Below are 17,898 nucleotides of genomic sequence, written 5' to 3' on the forward strand. Positions count from 1 at the left end.
CCTTGGTTGCCAGGATGATCGAGACAGGGATGGGTGTAAGCAGAGCCTGGCACAAGGGAAGCCCGTGGGCAGTGGCAGCCCTGGTGGGACGAGGGTTTGCCAGTAGTGTGTCCCCTGGGCAGGCCTGGGCATCAGCAAGAAACGCAGTGAGTCCCCAGTTGGCAGGTGGAGGCTCGGAGCAGGGGACGTTGCCTCCACTGACCAGCCAGGGGCCAAGCTGGGCCGTGGCTCCCCTCTGGGCCCGGGGCCGGGCTCCGGGCTGACACCCCTCTCCTCTGGCCCCACAGTTCAGCAAGATGTCGGTGAAGGAGGGTGCGCAGCGCAAGTGGGCAGCGCTGAAGGAGAAGCTGGGGCCTCAGGACTCGGACCCCACGGAGGCCAACCTGGAGAGCGCTGAGCCCGAGCTGTGCATCCGGCTCCTGCAGATGCCCTCCGTGGTCAACTACTCGGGGCTGCGCAAGCGGCTGGAGAGCAGCGACGGTGGCTGGATGGTGCAGTTCCTGGAGCAGAGTGGCCTGGACCTCCTGCTCGAGGCCCTGGCGCGCCTGTCGGGCCGCGGCGTGGCCCGCATCGCCGACGCCCTGCTGCAGCTCACCTGCATCAGTTGCGTGCGCGCCGTCATGAACTCCCAGGAGGGCATCCAGTACATCCTCAGCAACCAGGCCTACGTGCGCCAGCTCTCCCAGGGTGAGGCTCCGGGCTGGGAAGGGCGGTGGGGGAGCTGGGGCACAGGAAGAGAGAGCTTGGCCCGGCAGCCAGGGAGGACTTCCTGGAGGAGGAACCAGTTTCCCATCTTCCCAAGTCTGAAGCCTCCAGGTCACCTTGGAGCCGTGATCCTCTACCAGCTGCAGCTAGTTGCCCACTCTGTTCTGTGACTTTGCCCTGCTTTTCCACCTAGCCCTGTGCTAGTTTGGGCCCTGCCCCCTCCCCAGTCTCTGGCCTCCGGGCCCCCGTCCACACCGTGGCAGCTGGAGTCACCTGGGTCAGAAACACACGTCCACCTGAGGGGCCCGCTTCCACTTCGCCTGGCTCCAAGCTCCTCGGCCTCAGCCAGGCCTCAGCCCTTCAGGTCTGCGGCCCCTGCCAATGGCATCATTCTCCACCTCCACCCGCCTCCCCACCCCCATCCCTGCTCTGGCCACCTGGGGCTTCTCCTTCCCCAGCTGCCGGCCCCCAGTCTCCATCCTCCGCTCAGGCTGCTGTGCCCTCCTGTGCCTGCCAAGTCCTGCTCGCCCTTCAAGTTCTGGCTCACTGTCACCTCTTTTAGGAAGTCTCCCTGGACTGCAGCCAGACTTAGTCCTCAACCCTTGGGAGAGACCGCGAGTGGCCCTTGGTGGACAGTGGCCACTGCGTGCTCTTTGCCTACCAGGCTGTGCTGCTCCCACGATGCTTGGGGCTCCGGGGCGGGCAGGGCCTGTGTGGGCGAGCAAACCAGCGACCACCCGGCCAGGCCCGGCTGTTGCCGTCTGTGGAGTCCTTTGTGCCTTAGTCTCAGCAGGGCCGGCCAAGAGACACCCCCAAAGCTTTCCCAGCTCCGGGAATGCAGTGGGAGGCAGGGGTACATGGGGACAAGCAGGCATCGCAGGCTGTGTCTGCCGTAAACACAGTTGGTCTAAGTTTGGAGAAAACACGGGCTCAGCCCTGGGAGGGCTGCCAATGTTGGCCTTGGGCCTGGAGCCCGCAGGGGCCCCCTTAGACCTGAGGGTCAGCGGGAGTCGACCCCGGGTGACTGGGGCCGTGCCTGCCTCCACACCCCTCCCCGTGGTCCCGGGGACGGTCAGCGCGTCTGGAGAGGCCAGCGCCTGATGTGGGCGGTGGGCCGATACAGAGCGCCCCTGGCCTCTGCCAGCCGGGTACTTGGCAGCTAAAGTGTGGGAGCCCAGGATGGGCGGTGGGCACAGATGGGGGAGGGGCGGGAGGGGGAGAAGCCCGGGCTGGGGGTCGGTGGGCCCCTCTGAGAGGCCCCCTGCCCTTGGCAGCTCTGGACACATCCAACGTGATGGTCAAGAAGCAGGTGCTGGAGCTGCTAGCGGCCCTGTGCGTCTACTCGCCCGAGGGCCACGCCCTGACCCTGGACGCCCTGGACCATTACAAGGTGAGCGGTGGGTGGCTGGCGCCTGGGTGGGGCCCGGGGGCACACTGACCGCTGCCCACCCTGCAGACGGTGTGCAGCCAGCAGTACCGCTTCAGCGTCATCATGAACGAGCTTGCAGACAGCGACAACGTGCCCTACGCGGCCACCCTGCTCAGTGTGGTCAATGCCATCATCCTGGGCCCCGAGGACGTCCGTGCCCGCGCCCAGCTGCGCAGCGAGTTCATCGGTAACCCCGCCCGGACCTCTGCCACTGGGCCCCAGAGGCAGGCCTCTGCGTGGGCCCGGGAAGCCTGCTGCCTCCCCCTGCTCCCTTCGGTGGACCGAGGGCCTCAGGACCCCTGGACGTTAGCCCTGGAGGGCTCTCTGTGCAAGGCTGCCGGGCAGTGGAGGGAGGCGGGTCCTCTGACGTCCAGTTCCAGCCCAGTTGGCTGTGCCAGTGACCGTTTACTGGGGACCACTGTGCGTCCAGTGTGGTCTCCCCCGAGAGCCCCATATCCCCAATGTCCCGAGGGAGCGGGCCGGGTGCTTTGGCTGGTAGGAGTGAGCCCAGGGAAAGGGTGGAGATGAAGGTGTCAAAGGTACGGGTGACCCGGGGGTTGGCAGCCCGAGCAGCAGCCTCTGAGGCTCACCTGTCCGTTCCCAGGGCTGCAGCTGCTGGACGTTCTGACGCGGCTGCGGTGAGTCCCCACTCTGCTCCCCAGAGCCAGGCCCCCCTTCCCCCTGGGGCCCAAGCAGCACCTCCAGATGGGCAGGGAGGGGGCTTCCTGGAGTAGCCCCAGCAGGCCCACCCCTCCTGGGGCCAGGTCCCAGGGAGAACCCAGCTGGCCATCCCTAGCGCTGCTGGACAGGCCATTAAGCAGAATTTCCCGCCCAGGGGCTCGGGAGCTGCCCCTGGAAACTAAGTTACCAGGTATGGTACAGGACGCCCAGTTAAATTGGATCGTAGGTAGACAACAGATCGCTCTGGTGGTATAAGTATGTCCCACATGTCGCACGGATGTACTTGTGCTAAATATCGTTCAGTGTTTACCTAAAATTCAGATTTAAATGGACATCTAGAAACCCGTGTAGCTGAGAACCCCATCCCAGGCCTTATTAGGACCACTCTCCAGGGTGGGGCCTCCACCCCCAGGGAAGTGGGCAGGCGGCGACCCCAGGAGTAGGAGCCCCAGCTGGTGCGACTGGTGCTGCGCCGGCCTCCGGCAGAGGTCTGCTGGGCGCTGAGGTGGCGGCTCGTTGCCCAGGCTGAGGACAGGCCTGTGCTGGCCTTGGTGAACGCACAGCCCCCCGCTCAGGCCAGAGCCCCGTGCCTGCTCGCAGAGGCCGGGGGGACCCCTCAGGGGCAGCCTTGGTGCCGCCCTCCAGCACCCAGAGGAGGGCCTGCCCTCCCTACCGTGCCCGCAGCACGGCCCCTCCGTCTGTCCCTGCGAGTGTGAGAACTCGCGCTTCCTGTCCCGAGGGGCGCGGAGCTGACCGGAGAGGCCGGCCCAACAGACCACGCTGCCCCCGGCTACGGCGGCCACCTGCAGGCCACAGGCCCTGCTCAGGGCTGTCTGCGCGCCTGTCCGGTGGGGGTGAGGCTGGGGGAGCAGCCCGCTGAGCCTGCCTGCCCCCCTCCCACCCTCCCGCCTCAGAGACCTGGAGGACGAGGACCTGCTGATCCAGCTGGAGGCCTTCAGGGAGGCCAAGGCTGAGGACGAGGAGGAGCTGCTGCGGGTCTTCGGGGGCATCGACGTCAGCAGCCACCAGGAGGTCTTCGCCTCCCTCTTCCACAAGGTGGGCCGGGGCGGGCAGCCCCTCCCGGGACTGTCTGGAGGGAGGGGCCGGTGGGCTCAGGGCTGGAAGGGGCCTCGTGTCCTGCCCTGGTCATACCCTGCCCTGCTGGGGCTGGGGGGAGCCACATCCGGAGCTGAGAGGGCCGGGGGGCTGGAGCGAGGCAGAGGCTGGAGCCCGCTGCCTGGGGCTGGGGCTGGGCTGTCCCCGGCCAGAGCCAGGGCCGCAGGACCCAGGAGGACAGGCTGGCTGCACTGTCCTGGGCCCAGCCCACCGGCCACCGTGAGGGGTACCGAGGGGACTTCGGGACCAGCGAGTCAGGCGCTGGGTTCTGGTCCAGCTCAGCCGCTCCCTTCACCGAACCCAGCAGCTCTCAGCCAGGGGCCAGCGTCCCCAGGGGCATCCAGAAACATCTGGAGACATCTGGAGTTGTCACAGCTGAGCAGGGGTGCAACTGGCTTCCAGCGGGTGGAGCCCAGGGATGCTGCTGCACGTCCCACAGTGCACGGACCGCCCCCACACGGTGACCTGACCCCAGGTGTCACCGGCGTTCCCGTCAGGGAACCCTGACTCAGGCGCATCGCCAGGGCCGCTGTGGGGCACAGAGGGGTGACGGGGTGGACGCTCCTGGGGAGGCAAGGGCTGTGACCCCCTACTCCTTGCCCACCCCGCCCAGGTGAGCTGCTCTCCAGTGTCTGCCCACCTGCTGTCTGTGCTGCAGGGCCTCCTGCATCTGGAGCCCACCCTCCGCTCCAGCCAGCTGCTCTGGGAGGCCCTGGAGAGCCTGGTGAACCGGGCCGTGCTCCTGGCCAGTGACAGTGAGTGGGTGGGATGGGGTGGGGGCTGGGGCCCCGTGCCCTTAGCCCCCGTCCGCGTCCCCCTCCCTGACCCCAGCCCGGTGGGCAGACCCTGGGTTCTTAGCCTGTGGGGGGAGGGGGCCAGCCTCGGTCCTTAACCCGCCCCTGCCTGAGGGAGGGGGCCGCACCTTTCCGGATGCCCCCTACCCTGACCTGGCTGTCCCCACCCCAGCCCAGGAGTGCACCCTGGAGGAGATGGTCGAGCGGCTCCTGTCCATCAAGGGGCGGCCCCGCCTGCACTCCCTGGACAAGGCCCACAAGGGCGTCCAGGTCAACCTCAGCCAGAATCGAAGGGGCAACTCCCCCCAAAACACCGGTGCCCCGACAGTGGGTGTCGGGGGCCAGCAGCCAGCGGCAGCCCTCGCTGGCCTGCACGTTGCCAGCGTCCAGGGCGAGAGTGGCAGGATGGCGCCGCAGCCCGCAGCCCCGGAGCAGCCGGAGCCCACCCCGCCCCCAGCTGCACCCCCCCTGCCTGGCACCGCAACCTGTCCCCCGCCCCCACGCCCCCCACCTCCTCCACCCCCGCCCCCGCCGAGCCTGGGGCCCGCGTTCCCCTCACCGCCACCTCCCCCACTGCCTGGCCCTAGTGGGACCATACCCCCCCCGCCTCCACCCCCAGGCTTGGGGTGCCCGCCCCCACCCCCGCCCCTGCCGGGCACCTCCGGGCCCCCTGCAGCGGACGGCGTGGAGGAGGTCACCGTGAGCCACAACCTGGGCTCCGCCTGGGTCCCCAGCCACCGGCGGGTGCACCCCCCCACCCTGCGCATGAAGAAGCTGAATTGGCAGAAGCTGCCGTCCAGCGTGGCCCGAGGTGAGTCCAGGCCCCCAGGTGGCTTCCCTCTGAGGGCAGGGGCTTGGCTGCCATGGGGGGCAGCCGGGGCAGGAATAGGTCAGGGGTCACCTCTAAGGCCCCTCTCCTCCCACAGCTGCAGGCCAGTGTGTGTCTCTGATGCCGCCCACGGGCTGAGGGTGCTGATGGCTCAGAGAAGGTCAAGGCCAAGGCTGGCTAGAGGCCAGGTCACCAGCCAGCCTGGACGCAGGCCCCCCCGTGCAGCCACACCCACATAACGTGGCATGACAGCAGCTGGAGGGCTTCCTTTGCCAGGCAGTTATTAAGTGCCTGCTGTATGCTTGCCCTGGGCTGGGCCCCAGGCAGGGCACCCCTGCCAGCCCTCCAAGGCCCGGGCCGCCTGCACCCCAGACCCCCGGAGCAGGTGTGAGCCTGACTGGCAGCCCCCTTCCCCGCAGAGCGCAGCTCTATGTGGGCGTCACTGAGCAGCCCGGACGCTGAGGTGGTGGAGCCCGACTTCTCCAGCATCGAGCGGCTCTTCTCCTTCCCCGTGGCCAAGCCCAAGGAACAAGCAGTGGCCCCAGCCAGGAAGGAGCCCAAGGAGGTAGGGACGGGGCCAGGGGCTTAGACAGGGCTCCGTGGCTGCCCTCCAGGTACTGATGGGTCACGGATGTTTTCCAGATCACTTTTCTGGACTCCAAGAAGAGTCTGAACCTCAACATCTTCCTGAAGCAGTTTAAATGGTGAGCTGCGAGGATCGGAGAACCGCTGGTGTCGCAGAGCCGGCCCCTCCCGCCAAGCCCCGGTCACACTCCCAGGCCCCGCCTGACCCGCTCCACATCTTGGGCTCAGCAGTGCCCTCTGCAGGCCACCCTGGGAAGTTCACATCCCATCCCTGGGGCTAGAGATGGCGGGGTAATAGCCACAGAGGACCCCAGCTGGGGGCTCTGGAGACCACCAGGCCAGACTCCCTGGGGAAAATGAGACCCAGAGAGTGGTGGGGACCCCTTAAGCCACAGACAGGCAGTGGCCAAGCCAGGCTGAGGATGTGGCCCAGCCTCCCAGCCCTTGAGTCCTTCCCTGCAGCAGGTGTCGTGCCCGGGAGCTCACTGGGTACCGTCCTGAGCAGCCCCCTGGAAGGAGGAGGAAGAGGGTGCTCTGGCAGATGGGGAGTGTTCTATTCAGCCACCAGCCTCATTACTGTGTGACCCCGGGCAGATGGCTTGCCTTCTCTGTGCCCCGCAACCCTGGCCCCTGCGACCTCCTAGGTGTGGGAGGCAACCCGGGTATGACCAGCAGAGGTGTCGTGGGCCGAGGGCCGTCCCAGGCTAGCAGGGTCCCGAGGAGGCCAAGTGGGGTGCTTCGTGCGACCACCCCCGTCCTCTCACCCCTCCAGCTCCAACGAGGAGGTCACCGCTATGATCCGGGCTGGGGACACCACCAAGTTTGACGTGGAGGTCCTCAAGCAGCTCCGCAAGCTCCTTCCCGAGAAGCACGAGGTGAGTGGGCCCAAGAGGTGTGCGTCAGGGGGGCCCAAGGGGCCTGCAGCTCCACCCAGGGCTGTGCCTGCTGAGCGGGCACCTCAGCGAGCCGCCGCAGGCCTCCTGGGTGAGCACGCGTGGGCCTCCTGTTGCAGATTGAACACCTGCGCTCCTTCACAGAGGATCGGGCCAGGCTGGCCAGCGCCGACCAGTTCTACCTACTCCTGCTGGATATCCCCTGGTGAGCTTGGCAGCCCCGGACCCAAGGGCCTGCCCATGGGGCGGGAGCTGGGCCCAGACCCAGAGGAGAGAGCAGGGCTGTGTAGACCCGTCCCCAGGGTTCCACGAAGAGCGGTACAGATATCACTGGTGCTGCCCCCAGCCGTGGGGCCCTTCGAAGGGACGCTGTGGGCCGGGGCCTTCCTCCAGGCTGGCGACGGCATTGGGGGTGGGCAGTGGGCAGGGCTGTGTGGCCTCCAGCAGGCAGGCCCGGGCCCCCCTGTGTGACTCCCGGGAAGGCCTCTGTTCTAGGAGAGAGGGGTGCCCCATGGGGGAGCGCCGGCCCTCGTCTTCGGCAGCCAGGGGCTTGTCCGGAGCGCCCTTCCCAGGCCCACGCCAGGCCTGCTGCATCCCACCTGGGGCCCGGCCGGGGAAGGTGCATGCTGAACCGGGCCAGGCCGTGGGACCACGCCCACCAGCTCTGTGCCGAGAGGACCCTGCGGGCCCAGGGCAAGTGGGTGGAGGCCCCCGGGCCCTGAGCTCCCGCTCTGCCGCTCCAGCTACCAGCTCCGGGTCGAGTGCATGCTGCTGTGTGAGGAGACGGCTGTTGTGCTGGACATGGTGCGGCCCAAGGCCCAGCTGCTGCTTGCCGCCTGCGAGGGTGAGCACGGCACCCGGCTGGGGGCGGGCAGGCCGTGGAGGGCGCCCCTCGGACCGCGGAGGCGCCTGGGCGTGCTAACCTTCCCCTCCCTGTAGACCACCGCCCCGTCCTGAAGCCTGAGCCGTGCACGCACTCACGCGTGCCCACGCCGACACACGTACACGCACACACACGCACACCGTTTTCCCTGAGCGAGGAGTCCCCAGCCACCGGGCAGGGACACGGACGGGCCTGACCACCGAGGCGTGGCTCGGTTCCGCTGGGGTCGCACGCCGGGTGGGGATGTCCCCTGTCTTGGCCACAGACGGAGAGCCAGGGTGGCTGCAGGTTCCAGAAGGTTGCCCTCAGTGTCCTCGCCCCCAGAACGGGCAGTGGTCACCTGCCCCCGGGGGCGTGAGGTTCAGTGAGCGCCTATGTCGCTCCTGCTTCCGGAGCCTCCAGGCTCTCTTTGGGTCAGGGTTCCGCTGCCCTGCCCACTCCGTCGTGCCCTGGAGCCTAGCGGGGAGGCGGGGGGTGGGGTAGGGCGCGGGGAGCGGGTGCGGGAGGCAGTGAAGGGACGCCGTCCTGCAGGCCTGCTCGCCAGCCACCGGCTGCCCGTCTTCTGCCTGCTGATCCTGAAAATCGGGAACTTCCTCAACTACGTGAGTGGGCAGCACGCAGCCCGCCCTTGCTCCCTGATCCCCGCCGGGCCCCTGGCCGGGCCGAGAGGCTCACTTCCCACCCTCGCAGGGCAGCCACACCGGGGACGCTGACGGCTTCAAGATGAGCACGCTGCTGAAGCTCACAGAGACCAAGGCCCAGCAGAGCCGCGTCACACTGCTGCACCACGTGCTGGAGGTGCCCGCGGGCCTGGGGGGCCTTCAGGGTGGCGCCCATGCCCCACTCTGCTCGCAGCCCCTCTGGGCTCCCATCCGAGCCCCTGGTCTCCCCTTCACACCACTGCACCCCCCGCAATCCTCACCCACTCCAACTGGCCTCCGTCCCTCCCCAGACCCCAAGGAGAGCAAAACTGGCAGAATCCGGCCAGGCCCGAGGGAAGGCCTTGGAGGCCCAGGGTGCCGAGGGCTTTCCGAGGGCCGTGAACCACAGCTACTGAGGGTGGGGGGTTGCAGGGTGGCCTCAGCGGGTCTCACTGGACACGTCGTGTTGCAGGAGGTGGAGGAGAGCCATCCGGACCTCCTGCAGCTGCCCCAGGACCTGGAGCCGCCCTCCCGAGCGGCAGGGTAGGTACCTCCTGCCCTGCTCCCCCACCGCCCGCTCCCCGGCCAGTGGGGCGGCTGGGCTAGGCTGGGTCGCACGTTGCGGCACCACCCCGGGCCCCCAGAATCTGCTGCCTGATAGACACTCACTCTCACCCTGGGCAAGACCTCGCATCCACCGTGGCCTGTGGCCGTGTGACCTAGAGGAAGAAGCTGAGGCCTGGGGTGTTGGGGAATGGCCTGGCTACGCTCACGCCAGGGGCTGGTCTAACGCACCCTCTTCACGAGGTTAACCTTCAAGACGAGGCCGTGCCACCCCCTTGTACAAGGAGGGAAGCTGAGGCCTGGGGAAGCAGGGCCGGGTCCATGGGGTCACATAGCCCAGGTGCAGCTCTGGGAAGGCAGCCCGGGCCATCCACCTCCAGGGTCCACACTCGCAGCACAGGCCCTGCCTGGCACCACGCCACCGTGGAAGGTCCTCTGGTCGTGGCGCTGCTGAGCCTTGTGGAGGGTCAGGCGAGGAGAACAGGCTGGTCTGCGGGGGTCACTGTCCTGACAGCGCAGCACTTGCTGGGGTGGGCCCTTCATCCCAGCACCACTCAGCCCATCTGAAAGCTCTGGCGTGTTTCTGGCAGCCAGTGGGTGTGCAGTCCGGGGGTCCCCGCTGTCCCTAAGTGTGTGCACTCTGGGGTCCCCCCGTCCCTGAGGCTGTGCAGTCCGGGGGTCCCCACTGTCCCTAAGGGTGTGCAGCCTGGGGTCCCCACTGTCCCTTAGGGTGAGCAGTCTGGGGTCCCCACTGTCCCTTAGGGTGTGCACTCTGGGGTCCCCCCTGTCCCTGAGGGTGTGCAGTCCGGGGGTCCCCGCTGTCCCTAAGGGTGTGCAGCCTGGGGTCCCCACTGTCCCTTAGGGTGTGCAGCCTGGGGTCCCCGCTGTCCCTGAGGCTGTGCAGTCCAGGGGTCTCCCGTTGTCCCAGCAAGCCTGGACACCAGCTGTCGCCTGACCTTACCAGCCCTCTGGCACCTTCAGGATAAACCTTGAGATCATCCACTCGGAGTGCAGTACTAACCTGAAGAAGCTTCTGGAGATGGAACAGAAGGTGTCTTCCTCCATCCCAGAGGTGCAAGAGCAGTACTCCCAGCGCCTCCAGGCGAGTGCTGGGCGGGTGGGGCCCTGGGCAGGGAGCGGCTGCCCACTGGTCTCTGGGGAGGTGGGCCCCTCCAGTGCTGGGGAGTCTGTCAGACCTGGGGTCCGTAAGGTGGGCTGGCGAGTTGGGCGGGGGGCAGGTGAGCGTGGGGAGGAGAGAACCAGAGTGAGAGACACCCCACCTCCCCGGGAGGGCGGCCCCCTGTTCTGATCCCTGATCCTGCGGCTGCAGTGCTCAGACCCTCGGTCCTGCTCAGAGACCACAGTACCTGCAGGGCCTGTGCCGGTGGCCATCCTCCTGTGGCCATGGGCCCCACCACGCCCTCCCTGGGGCTCCAGCCTGGGCATCTCCTTATGACAGCAGGTGGTGCCCTGCGTGTGCCCCCTCAGGGCCATGACCCTGCCCCTGTGCCCCCAGGCCGGCATCACGGCCTCCCAGGAGGTGGAGGAGGTGTTCCAGGCCATCAAGCAGAAGCAGCTGGAGCTGGCCGCCTACCTGTGTGAGGATGCCCAGCAGCTGTCCCTGGAGGAAACGCTCAGCACCATGAAGGCCTTCCGGGACCTCTTCATCCGCGCCCTGAAGGTGGGCCCCCGCCGTTGCCGGTAGGGCGGGCGGAACGGGGTGTTGGGGGGCCGGGCTCACCGGCCGCGTCTGTCCTGCAGGAGAACAAGGACCGGAAGGAGCGGGCGGCCAGGGCTGAGAGGAGGAAGCAGCAGCTGGCGGAGGAGGACGAGGCCCGGAGGCTGCGGGGCGAGGGCGGGAAGCCTGGTGAGGCTGTGCCCGTGGCAGTGGGGACAGGCCACGGGGGAGTGGGGTTGGGGGCACCGTGTCTGGGCCGTGGCCACTCCTCCTTCCTTGGAAGCCTTGCAGCACTACCTCCCCTCCTCTGGGGCGATTCCCCGGGTGGGCTCCAGGGACCCTCTGAGCTGCGTCTCTGGGCTTCTCAGTCAGGCAGGGAGGCGGGAAGCAGGAGGAGGTGTGTGTCATCGATGCCTTGCTGGCTGACATCAGGAAGGGCTTCCAGCTGCGCAAGACGGCCCGTGGCCGAGGGGACACGGCCGCAGACCCCCCGAGGAACAAGGCACCTGGTGAGACCCTCCCCCACCTTGCCGTCACCATTTGCTTCCCGCCACCCCCACGCTATGCCATCCTTGCAGCCCAGCACCTCCCTTCCTCCAAGAAGCCCTCCTTGATTTCACAGGAGAGCCCGCTCCTCTCCCCTGAGATAAGGGCCAGCCCACCCCCACTATGCTTCCGCATGTCTCTGCTGCAAGAGGGCTCCCCGGCTGGTGTGACGGCCGCCCGTCCAGCCCCCAGGCCGGCAGAAGAGTCGGGCCAGTGGGCCCGCTGACAGATGCCCTGGGGCTCAGAGGGGCTCTGTGGTGGTGGAGGAGGCAGGCATGAGGCCCTGGGGTGGGACTCTCCACTCCTGAGGGGGCTGCCTTGGACTCCTTGGGGACTCTGGGGGCAGGGGTGACATGTGCCATCACCTCGGGGCCCAGCGTCCCCTGCTCTCCCCCACTGTGGACAGACCGTGGACTTGATTCAAGGCCCAGGCCTGCCCTGTGGGAACCCACACTCGGCCACCAGGAAAAGCTTCCCGGGGAGGGGGCTTTGCAGGGTGGCTGGTGTTCGACTTGGGCAGGCCCTGGGGATCGGGATCCCTGACGGGCCCCTGCCCCCCACTGATGTGTACTCCATCCACAGTGGCCACCAGGGACCCCGGGGGAGGCACCAGCCTCCCCACATCTGAGCCTGGTCTCGACGCCGCAGCGGCCAAGGAGCCCCGCGGCTGGGGTCTCGCGGATGCCACCCCCAACAGCCCCCAGCCCACTGGAGACTCATCAGATATGGGTGGTCCTGGGTCCCTGGAGAGGCGTTCTTCCTGGTACATGGATGCCAGTGATTTCCTGGCCACCGAGGAGCCCCTGGCCCCCCAGCCCTCTGCAGGTGCCTGGCCATTGGTGCTGGGAGACACTCAGGCCCTGAAGCCCCTCAGCTTCTCCAGTGACAAGCCCTCCAAAGCAACGGGTTTGAGCCAAGACACCGAGGAACCCACGGCCCCTCCGGGCGCCTGCCAGGCCGAGGCTGACACCACAAGCGAGGGCATGGAGGACGCAGCTGCCCACAGCCGCGGTGCTGGCCTCCCTGGTGCAGGCCGTGGTGGGGACGGAGACGAAGATGAGGAGCACACAGCCCCAGACTCCGCTTTGGACACCTCCCTGGACAGGTCCTTCTCCGAGGATGCCGTGACTGACTCATCAGGGTCTGGCACCCTCCCCAGGGCCCAGGGCCGGACATCAAAGGGCACAGGCAAGCGAAGGAAGAAGCGCCCCTCCAGGAGCCAGGAAGGTAACTCGGGGCTCCCCCCTCCCTCCTTGTACCCCGAGCAGGGGTTCCGGGCGAGCGAGTCGGCAGGGCTCGGGGCGTTGGCGTGTGGTTGGAGCTCATTCGTCACACGCCAGGGCCCTGGAGCTCTCCTTGCGGCCGGCCGCTGCCACCCCTGCCCCCCGAGCATGGGCGATTCCCGGGGCATCTCCGTGTCCTGCCAGAGAGGAGGTGGCAGCGCCTCTGCACCGGGAGGGGCAGCCTTGGGGGGCACCTCCAAGCCGCCACACCTCTAACTCACCGACCCCTGCCTTACGTAGGCCACCTCCAGCAGGGTGCGGCGAGGGTCCTGGGGCGCGGCTGTGTTTCAGCTCAGCATCCACGCTCTGAGTTCAGGGTCGCTCGTGAGGGGCGAGCTGTTGAGCGTGTTTCTTTTATTTGGAAGCAGAGGTTGCCCTTGACCCTGACGATAATAAAACAAAAAGACTCTGTGTGATCCAGTAAGGTACGTACCAGCCTGGCTCGCAGCACTAACGGTGGCGGCAGAGGCAGGGCCCGTGCCCGGCCCTCCTGGGCACTAACCCAGCTCCCCCTGCCCCGCAGCCAGCGTCCCCCGGGCCGCGGGGGTGGGGCCCTCCTGTTGCCCGGCTCCCCCTCCCTCTCGGAGGAGGGCTGGAGCCGTGCCTCGCCTAGTTGGGAGAGGTGCGGCCTCAGAGCCTCCCCCGGGTCGACGGGGCGGACAGGGCCAGCCGGGGTGCCCTCGGGGAGCAGGGCTCCAGGGCCCGGAGGGTGGGGATGGCGTGGCCCTTGGCCCGGCCGGGCAGGCTGAGGTCGCCTTGCCGGAGCCTCGTGCTCACTCCCGGCCCCCAGCCTTCGTTTCCCCCGAGTCTGTCCACAGGGCACCCGGCCCTCCTCTGGCCCTGGCTCCAGCCACACACGTCCCCAGGGAGGCTGTGAGGGACAGGGAAGACCCTGGAGGCCGCTGCCAGGGACAGGCAGGCCACTGGCCCCTGTGGGGATGCACAGGCGTCCTCTCCCTGGGGGCAGTGGGTGGGTCTGTGGGCACCTCCTGGGACCCCCGCGAGGGGGTGGGACAGTCAGGGTCTTTGACGAGGCTCACAGCTGCAACCAGAGTGACGGGCCTGGGTCCCCACGGCGTCCTGGCCTGTGCTGTGGGCCGTGATCTGGTGCAGGGCCCCGGAGCCCCGCCCGGGTGGCAGCTCTGTGGGGGGCGCCCTCTGTTCCTCACGCATCTCCTGCCCGATGTGCCCGGGGCTTGGACAGGGCTTCGAGGTGAGGTCGGGGCGCCGCCCAGTGCAGCTGTGACCCAGGCCATCCTCACTGCCGGGCTCAGCCTTCACCCTGCGCTGCGGGGCTTTGCCCCCCGGGGGTTCTGAGCTGGGCTCTCTGCTTTCACGAGGGCACCCGCCTGTCCCTCGGGGCCAGGATTTGTCCTTGCAGCCCCAGCTGCTGGCCCTCGGTGTGGGGGACATTGGAGTGTGCAGTCCGTGGGTTCGGGGACAGCAACCATGTGTGGCCACTGTCTGGTGAAAGACCGCTGTGCCCAGTGCAGGGTCTGTGCTCCCCGAGTTCCCCCCCCGCCCTACCCCCGGCTAGGCCTGGGGCTCCCAGTCTGCAGGCTCATGGGCCCCGTCATCCCAGTATTAGGACGGGAGGAAGAACCCCTACCCTCCTTGTCTCCCCAACTTCTTATTTGGAAAAAAACTTCAACTTGACAGGAAATTTGCGAGGAGGTCCCAATGAACACCACCTGCCCTTTACCCTGAAATTACAAAAATGTGGAAAACATAGAATTGTTGACATCTGCTGCATTGCTCCCCCAACCCCCTGCAGCTTTCTGGACCGATTTGAGAGTTGCTTACAGCCATCAGGATACTTTGTGCTGGGGTTTGTCCCCGGGGCCCCCATGTCAGGGCCATTCTCCTGCACACCCGGACACCGAGCTGTTTTTACCCGCATCCCCGGCCGGGGTGACCCCTGGTTCCAGTCTACCTGTCGTAGTCGTTGCTTTGCTTTTCGGGAAACACAGTCCTGCCCAGGACCACACGTCCAGCCCCTTTTGTCTTGCATAACACCGAAGACACGAAGTCACTTTGGAGGTGTCCTGTTTGTCCCCCACCTGGGTCCAGGTTGCATTTAGGGCAGGAATCCTACACCCATGACGTGAGTCCTCCCCCAGAGCATCGCGGGAGGGGCTCAGGGGCCCGTTGGTCCCGGTGTCAGTGGCATTGATGCCGACCCAGACGTGTTGTGGTGGTGATTCTGGCAGAGCCCCGCTGCACAAGTGCTGTTTTCACTCTGATTAGCAAGCAGCGGGTGGGGGACGCCCGGAGGGACGGCTCCCAGTCTGCACCAGCATTTCTGTTCTGTCGTGCCTTCCACAAACGTCTCTTTTGCCATCTTTCAATCGTGCAAGTGTCGAGTGTGGGTGGTCTGTTCCGTTCTCTGCTGCGATGCTCCCGTGGCCACGGGAAGAGTGGGAGGAGTGGCGTCAGGGCGCCTCCGCCGGCTCCTCTGGTCCTTTCCTGGGTGCAGCCCCGCCCCCGCTCCCTCTGCCCACCCTGGCCCGGCCCGGGCCCGCCTGACTGTCCCTCCGGGGCCTGCAGCGGGGCCGGGGCTGGAGCCACAGTGTGGGTGACTCGGATCCTCTGCCTCTGCCCTGCTCGTCTTGCTGGCCCATCTCTTGAGCTCTGGTCCTCAAGCCCCACGCTGCCGCCTGGCTCCGGGCTGCCATGGGCGCAGGGCATCTGGGGGCAACAGCCAGGCGAGGGCCCCTGGACGAGAGAGCACGGAGGGCACTGGGTGGGCACAGGGCCGGCCTGGGGCAGGAGCCATAGGTGTAGGGCCCGGTGCCCTGAGGACGGAGCTGCAGAAAGACACAGCAGGAGGTGTCCACATGAGGGGCCAGTGGGGAAGTGACTGGGGCCTCCAGGGAGAGCTGGTGACAGTGGGGACCCGTGAGTATAGACGGAGTGAGACCTGGGGAGACCCTGCCCGCCTGGTGATGAAATGTGCTTTGTGAAACCCAGTCTGGACAGGTGGACGAGCCATCTTGCCAGGGGTCAGCTGGCACCTGCTTCCTGTGTGAGCCTCGCTTCTCCAGAGACAGGGCCTGCCGTCCGAGTGGACCTGGGGACACGCGGTGCAGCCCACTGGGCAGGGTTCACCAGGGGGCAGCAGGAGCCTGGGGACCTGAGGCGGGCCCCCTGCCACTGCCCACAGCAAGACTGCTCCTGACCGAGTGCTTTCCTCTCCCTCCCCGCAGGCCTCAGGCCCCGGCCCAGAACCAAGTGAGAGGACCCACAGCAGGACCGCCCGACGTGCTGCCGAGAGGGGCTCCTCCGGGGCCAGGCTGGGACCGGCCCCCAGGAAACCAAAACTGTGTGCCTTACCCAGCCAGTGCCGCGGTCTCCCGGAGCCCTGGCAGGGGCTTGCGGCTGGGACCCCAACAGGCACTGGGGCCCGGCCCGCCTGGCGCCTTCCTGGCCTGCCTGAATGCCCCCAGCCCCTCGCGGTTTGCTTTCCAAACGCCGATGCCCAGCCCCGACCCCACACCGCATGCACCACGGCGCCCGCCCGCAGCCTGCAGGGGGCAGGGTCAGGTGGCTGCGGGCCCGGGCACCACTGAGCTTGTGACCTGGCACCCAGCTGCTTCTGGGGACAGGCCCTCACAGACCCCCTCCCCCTGAAGCTGCGGTTAGCCGAAGCGGGGGGGCGCTGGAGCCCCGGCGCCACAGCTCATCCCCCGAGCCCACTCAGTTGATCTGAAGCAGTCGTGTTTAACTGAAATGGGATTGTTTATGCGTTTCTACAGTTCTGTGGTGGTCCAGTCGGGGATAGGTGGGTGAGAGGACCCCAGGGCCTTTGGGTAGAGGCAGGCTGTCTGACAGTGCATGGGAGGGCCAGCGTCCCTCTCCTCAGAAGGGGGGGGACCCCATGGAGTTGACACGCATCCTAGCATCTCCAGCCCTGAGGTAGGGAGGGGTCTGCCCTTGTGGCCACAGCCAGGACCTGGTCCCCTCATCGACAACACAACCCGCCCTGCGAGCTGCTGCTCCCACCTCCAGACCCGGCTGGGCTGAGGGGAGGCCGGGATCCAGGCCTAGGGGACCGGACGGATCTAGCCAGAGGGGCTGCCGCCTCTCGTCTCTGACCCCGTCCCGTGGGCCCCCTGCCTGCACTGCACCCTCGCCCACCCCCATCCCCCCCACCCCCCGCTGTGTGCTGCTGAGACTGGAGGAACTTTGGCCAATAAAGAGCAAAGCTTGCCCAGCACGTGACTACATTGTATTCAGAAGCCGTGGGTGAATGTGGTTTGATCACAATGGCTGTGATGATGTGGGTAGGCGGATGGATGGATGGATGGTTGGGTGATGGACAGACGGGTGGATGGGTGATGGACAGATGGATGGATGATGGACAGATGGGTGGATGGATGGATGGACAGGTGGATGGACAGACGGGTAGATGGAGGAAGGGAAGGTCAGACGGGGGGAGTGAGAGGGTGGGTAAATGGGTAGAGGAGGGTATGGCTACATTAGCACATAGGTGGCTGTGTGCATGGGTGGACAGGTGGATGGATCGGGAGGGGGGACAGCGGGAGGGGTGGGCCTGAGGGGCCCTGCCTGCTCCCACAGAGCCCCTAGAATAGGGGCAAGGGCAGGACAGTGGTGAGATGAGCACAGCTAGCTCTACGGGGCCATAATTTACAGACATAAACCTCACCTGTTGTAAGTGTATGTAATTCAGCTACCCTTCCAGCAGATTTACAAGATACTGCAATCATCACCGTGATCCACTTTTGGTATATTTCCATCATGCCCCCAAAGTCCCCGCATTCCCGATGTGGCAGCCGCTCCCCGTTCCCCCTTCCCCCAACCCCAGCCACCACTAAAGTACCTTCTGTCGCTACAGATTGGCTTTCCGTGGATATTTCGCGGAAGTGGGATCAGACAGTAAGTGGCCTCGTGTGACCGGCTTAGCATGTTTCTGAGATTTGGCCGGGCTGTAGTGTGTCAGGACTCCGTTCTTTCGTGTGGCTGAAAAATGTTCTGTTCTGTGGCCCGACCACATTTTGTTCATCCGTTCGCCTGTCTGTGGACGCTCGGGTGGTCTCCACGTGAGGCTTTGTGAGCAGCGCTGCCGTGAACACGTGTGTGCTGCCTGTGTGTTTTCATTTCTCAGGGATAGATTCCTAAAACGAGAATGGCTGGGTCATATGACAAGTTTATGTTCACCTTTTTAAGAAATTGCCGAACTCTTCCAAAGCGGCTGCACCAGTTTTCACTCCTGCCGGTGCACTGTTTCAAGTTCCAGGGGCACCTGTGTCC

General features: G+C 66.7%; 1 protein-coding gene across 1 annotated transcript; it reads left to right on the forward strand.

Moving 5' to 3' along the window:
- Window positions 1–296: 296 nt before the first annotated feature.
- Window positions 297–16,840, forward strand: INF2 (inverted formin 2; the record flags this gene model as incomplete). Its single annotated transcript, XM_079701115.1, has 22 exons — window positions 297–687; window positions 1,980–2,095; window positions 2,162–2,321; window positions 2,739–2,772; window positions 3,730–3,871; window positions 4,545–4,686; window positions 4,898–5,536; window positions 5,974–6,119; window positions 6,197–6,258; window positions 6,912–7,014; window positions 7,152–7,237; window positions 7,776–7,876; window positions 8,447–8,517; window positions 8,606–8,713; window positions 9,029–9,099; window positions 10,102–10,237; window positions 10,658–10,801; window positions 10,882–10,987; window positions 11,167–11,307; window positions 11,927–12,571; window positions 15,598–15,710; window positions 15,834–16,840. 21 exons carry the CDS (start codon window positions 297–299, stop codon window positions 15,654–15,656), a joined length of 3,603 nt encoding a protein of 1,200 aa, XP_079557241.1. The 3' UTR covers window positions 15,657–15,710; window positions 15,834–16,840.
- Window positions 16,841–17,898: the final 1,058 nt, after the last annotated feature.

The sequence above is a fragment of the Hyperoodon ampullatus genome, assembly GCF_949752795.1.
Source record: "Hyperoodon ampullatus genome assembly, chromosome: 3".
Taxonomy (NCBI): domain Eukaryota; kingdom Metazoa; phylum Chordata; class Mammalia; order Artiodactyla; family Ziphiidae; genus Hyperoodon; species Hyperoodon ampullatus.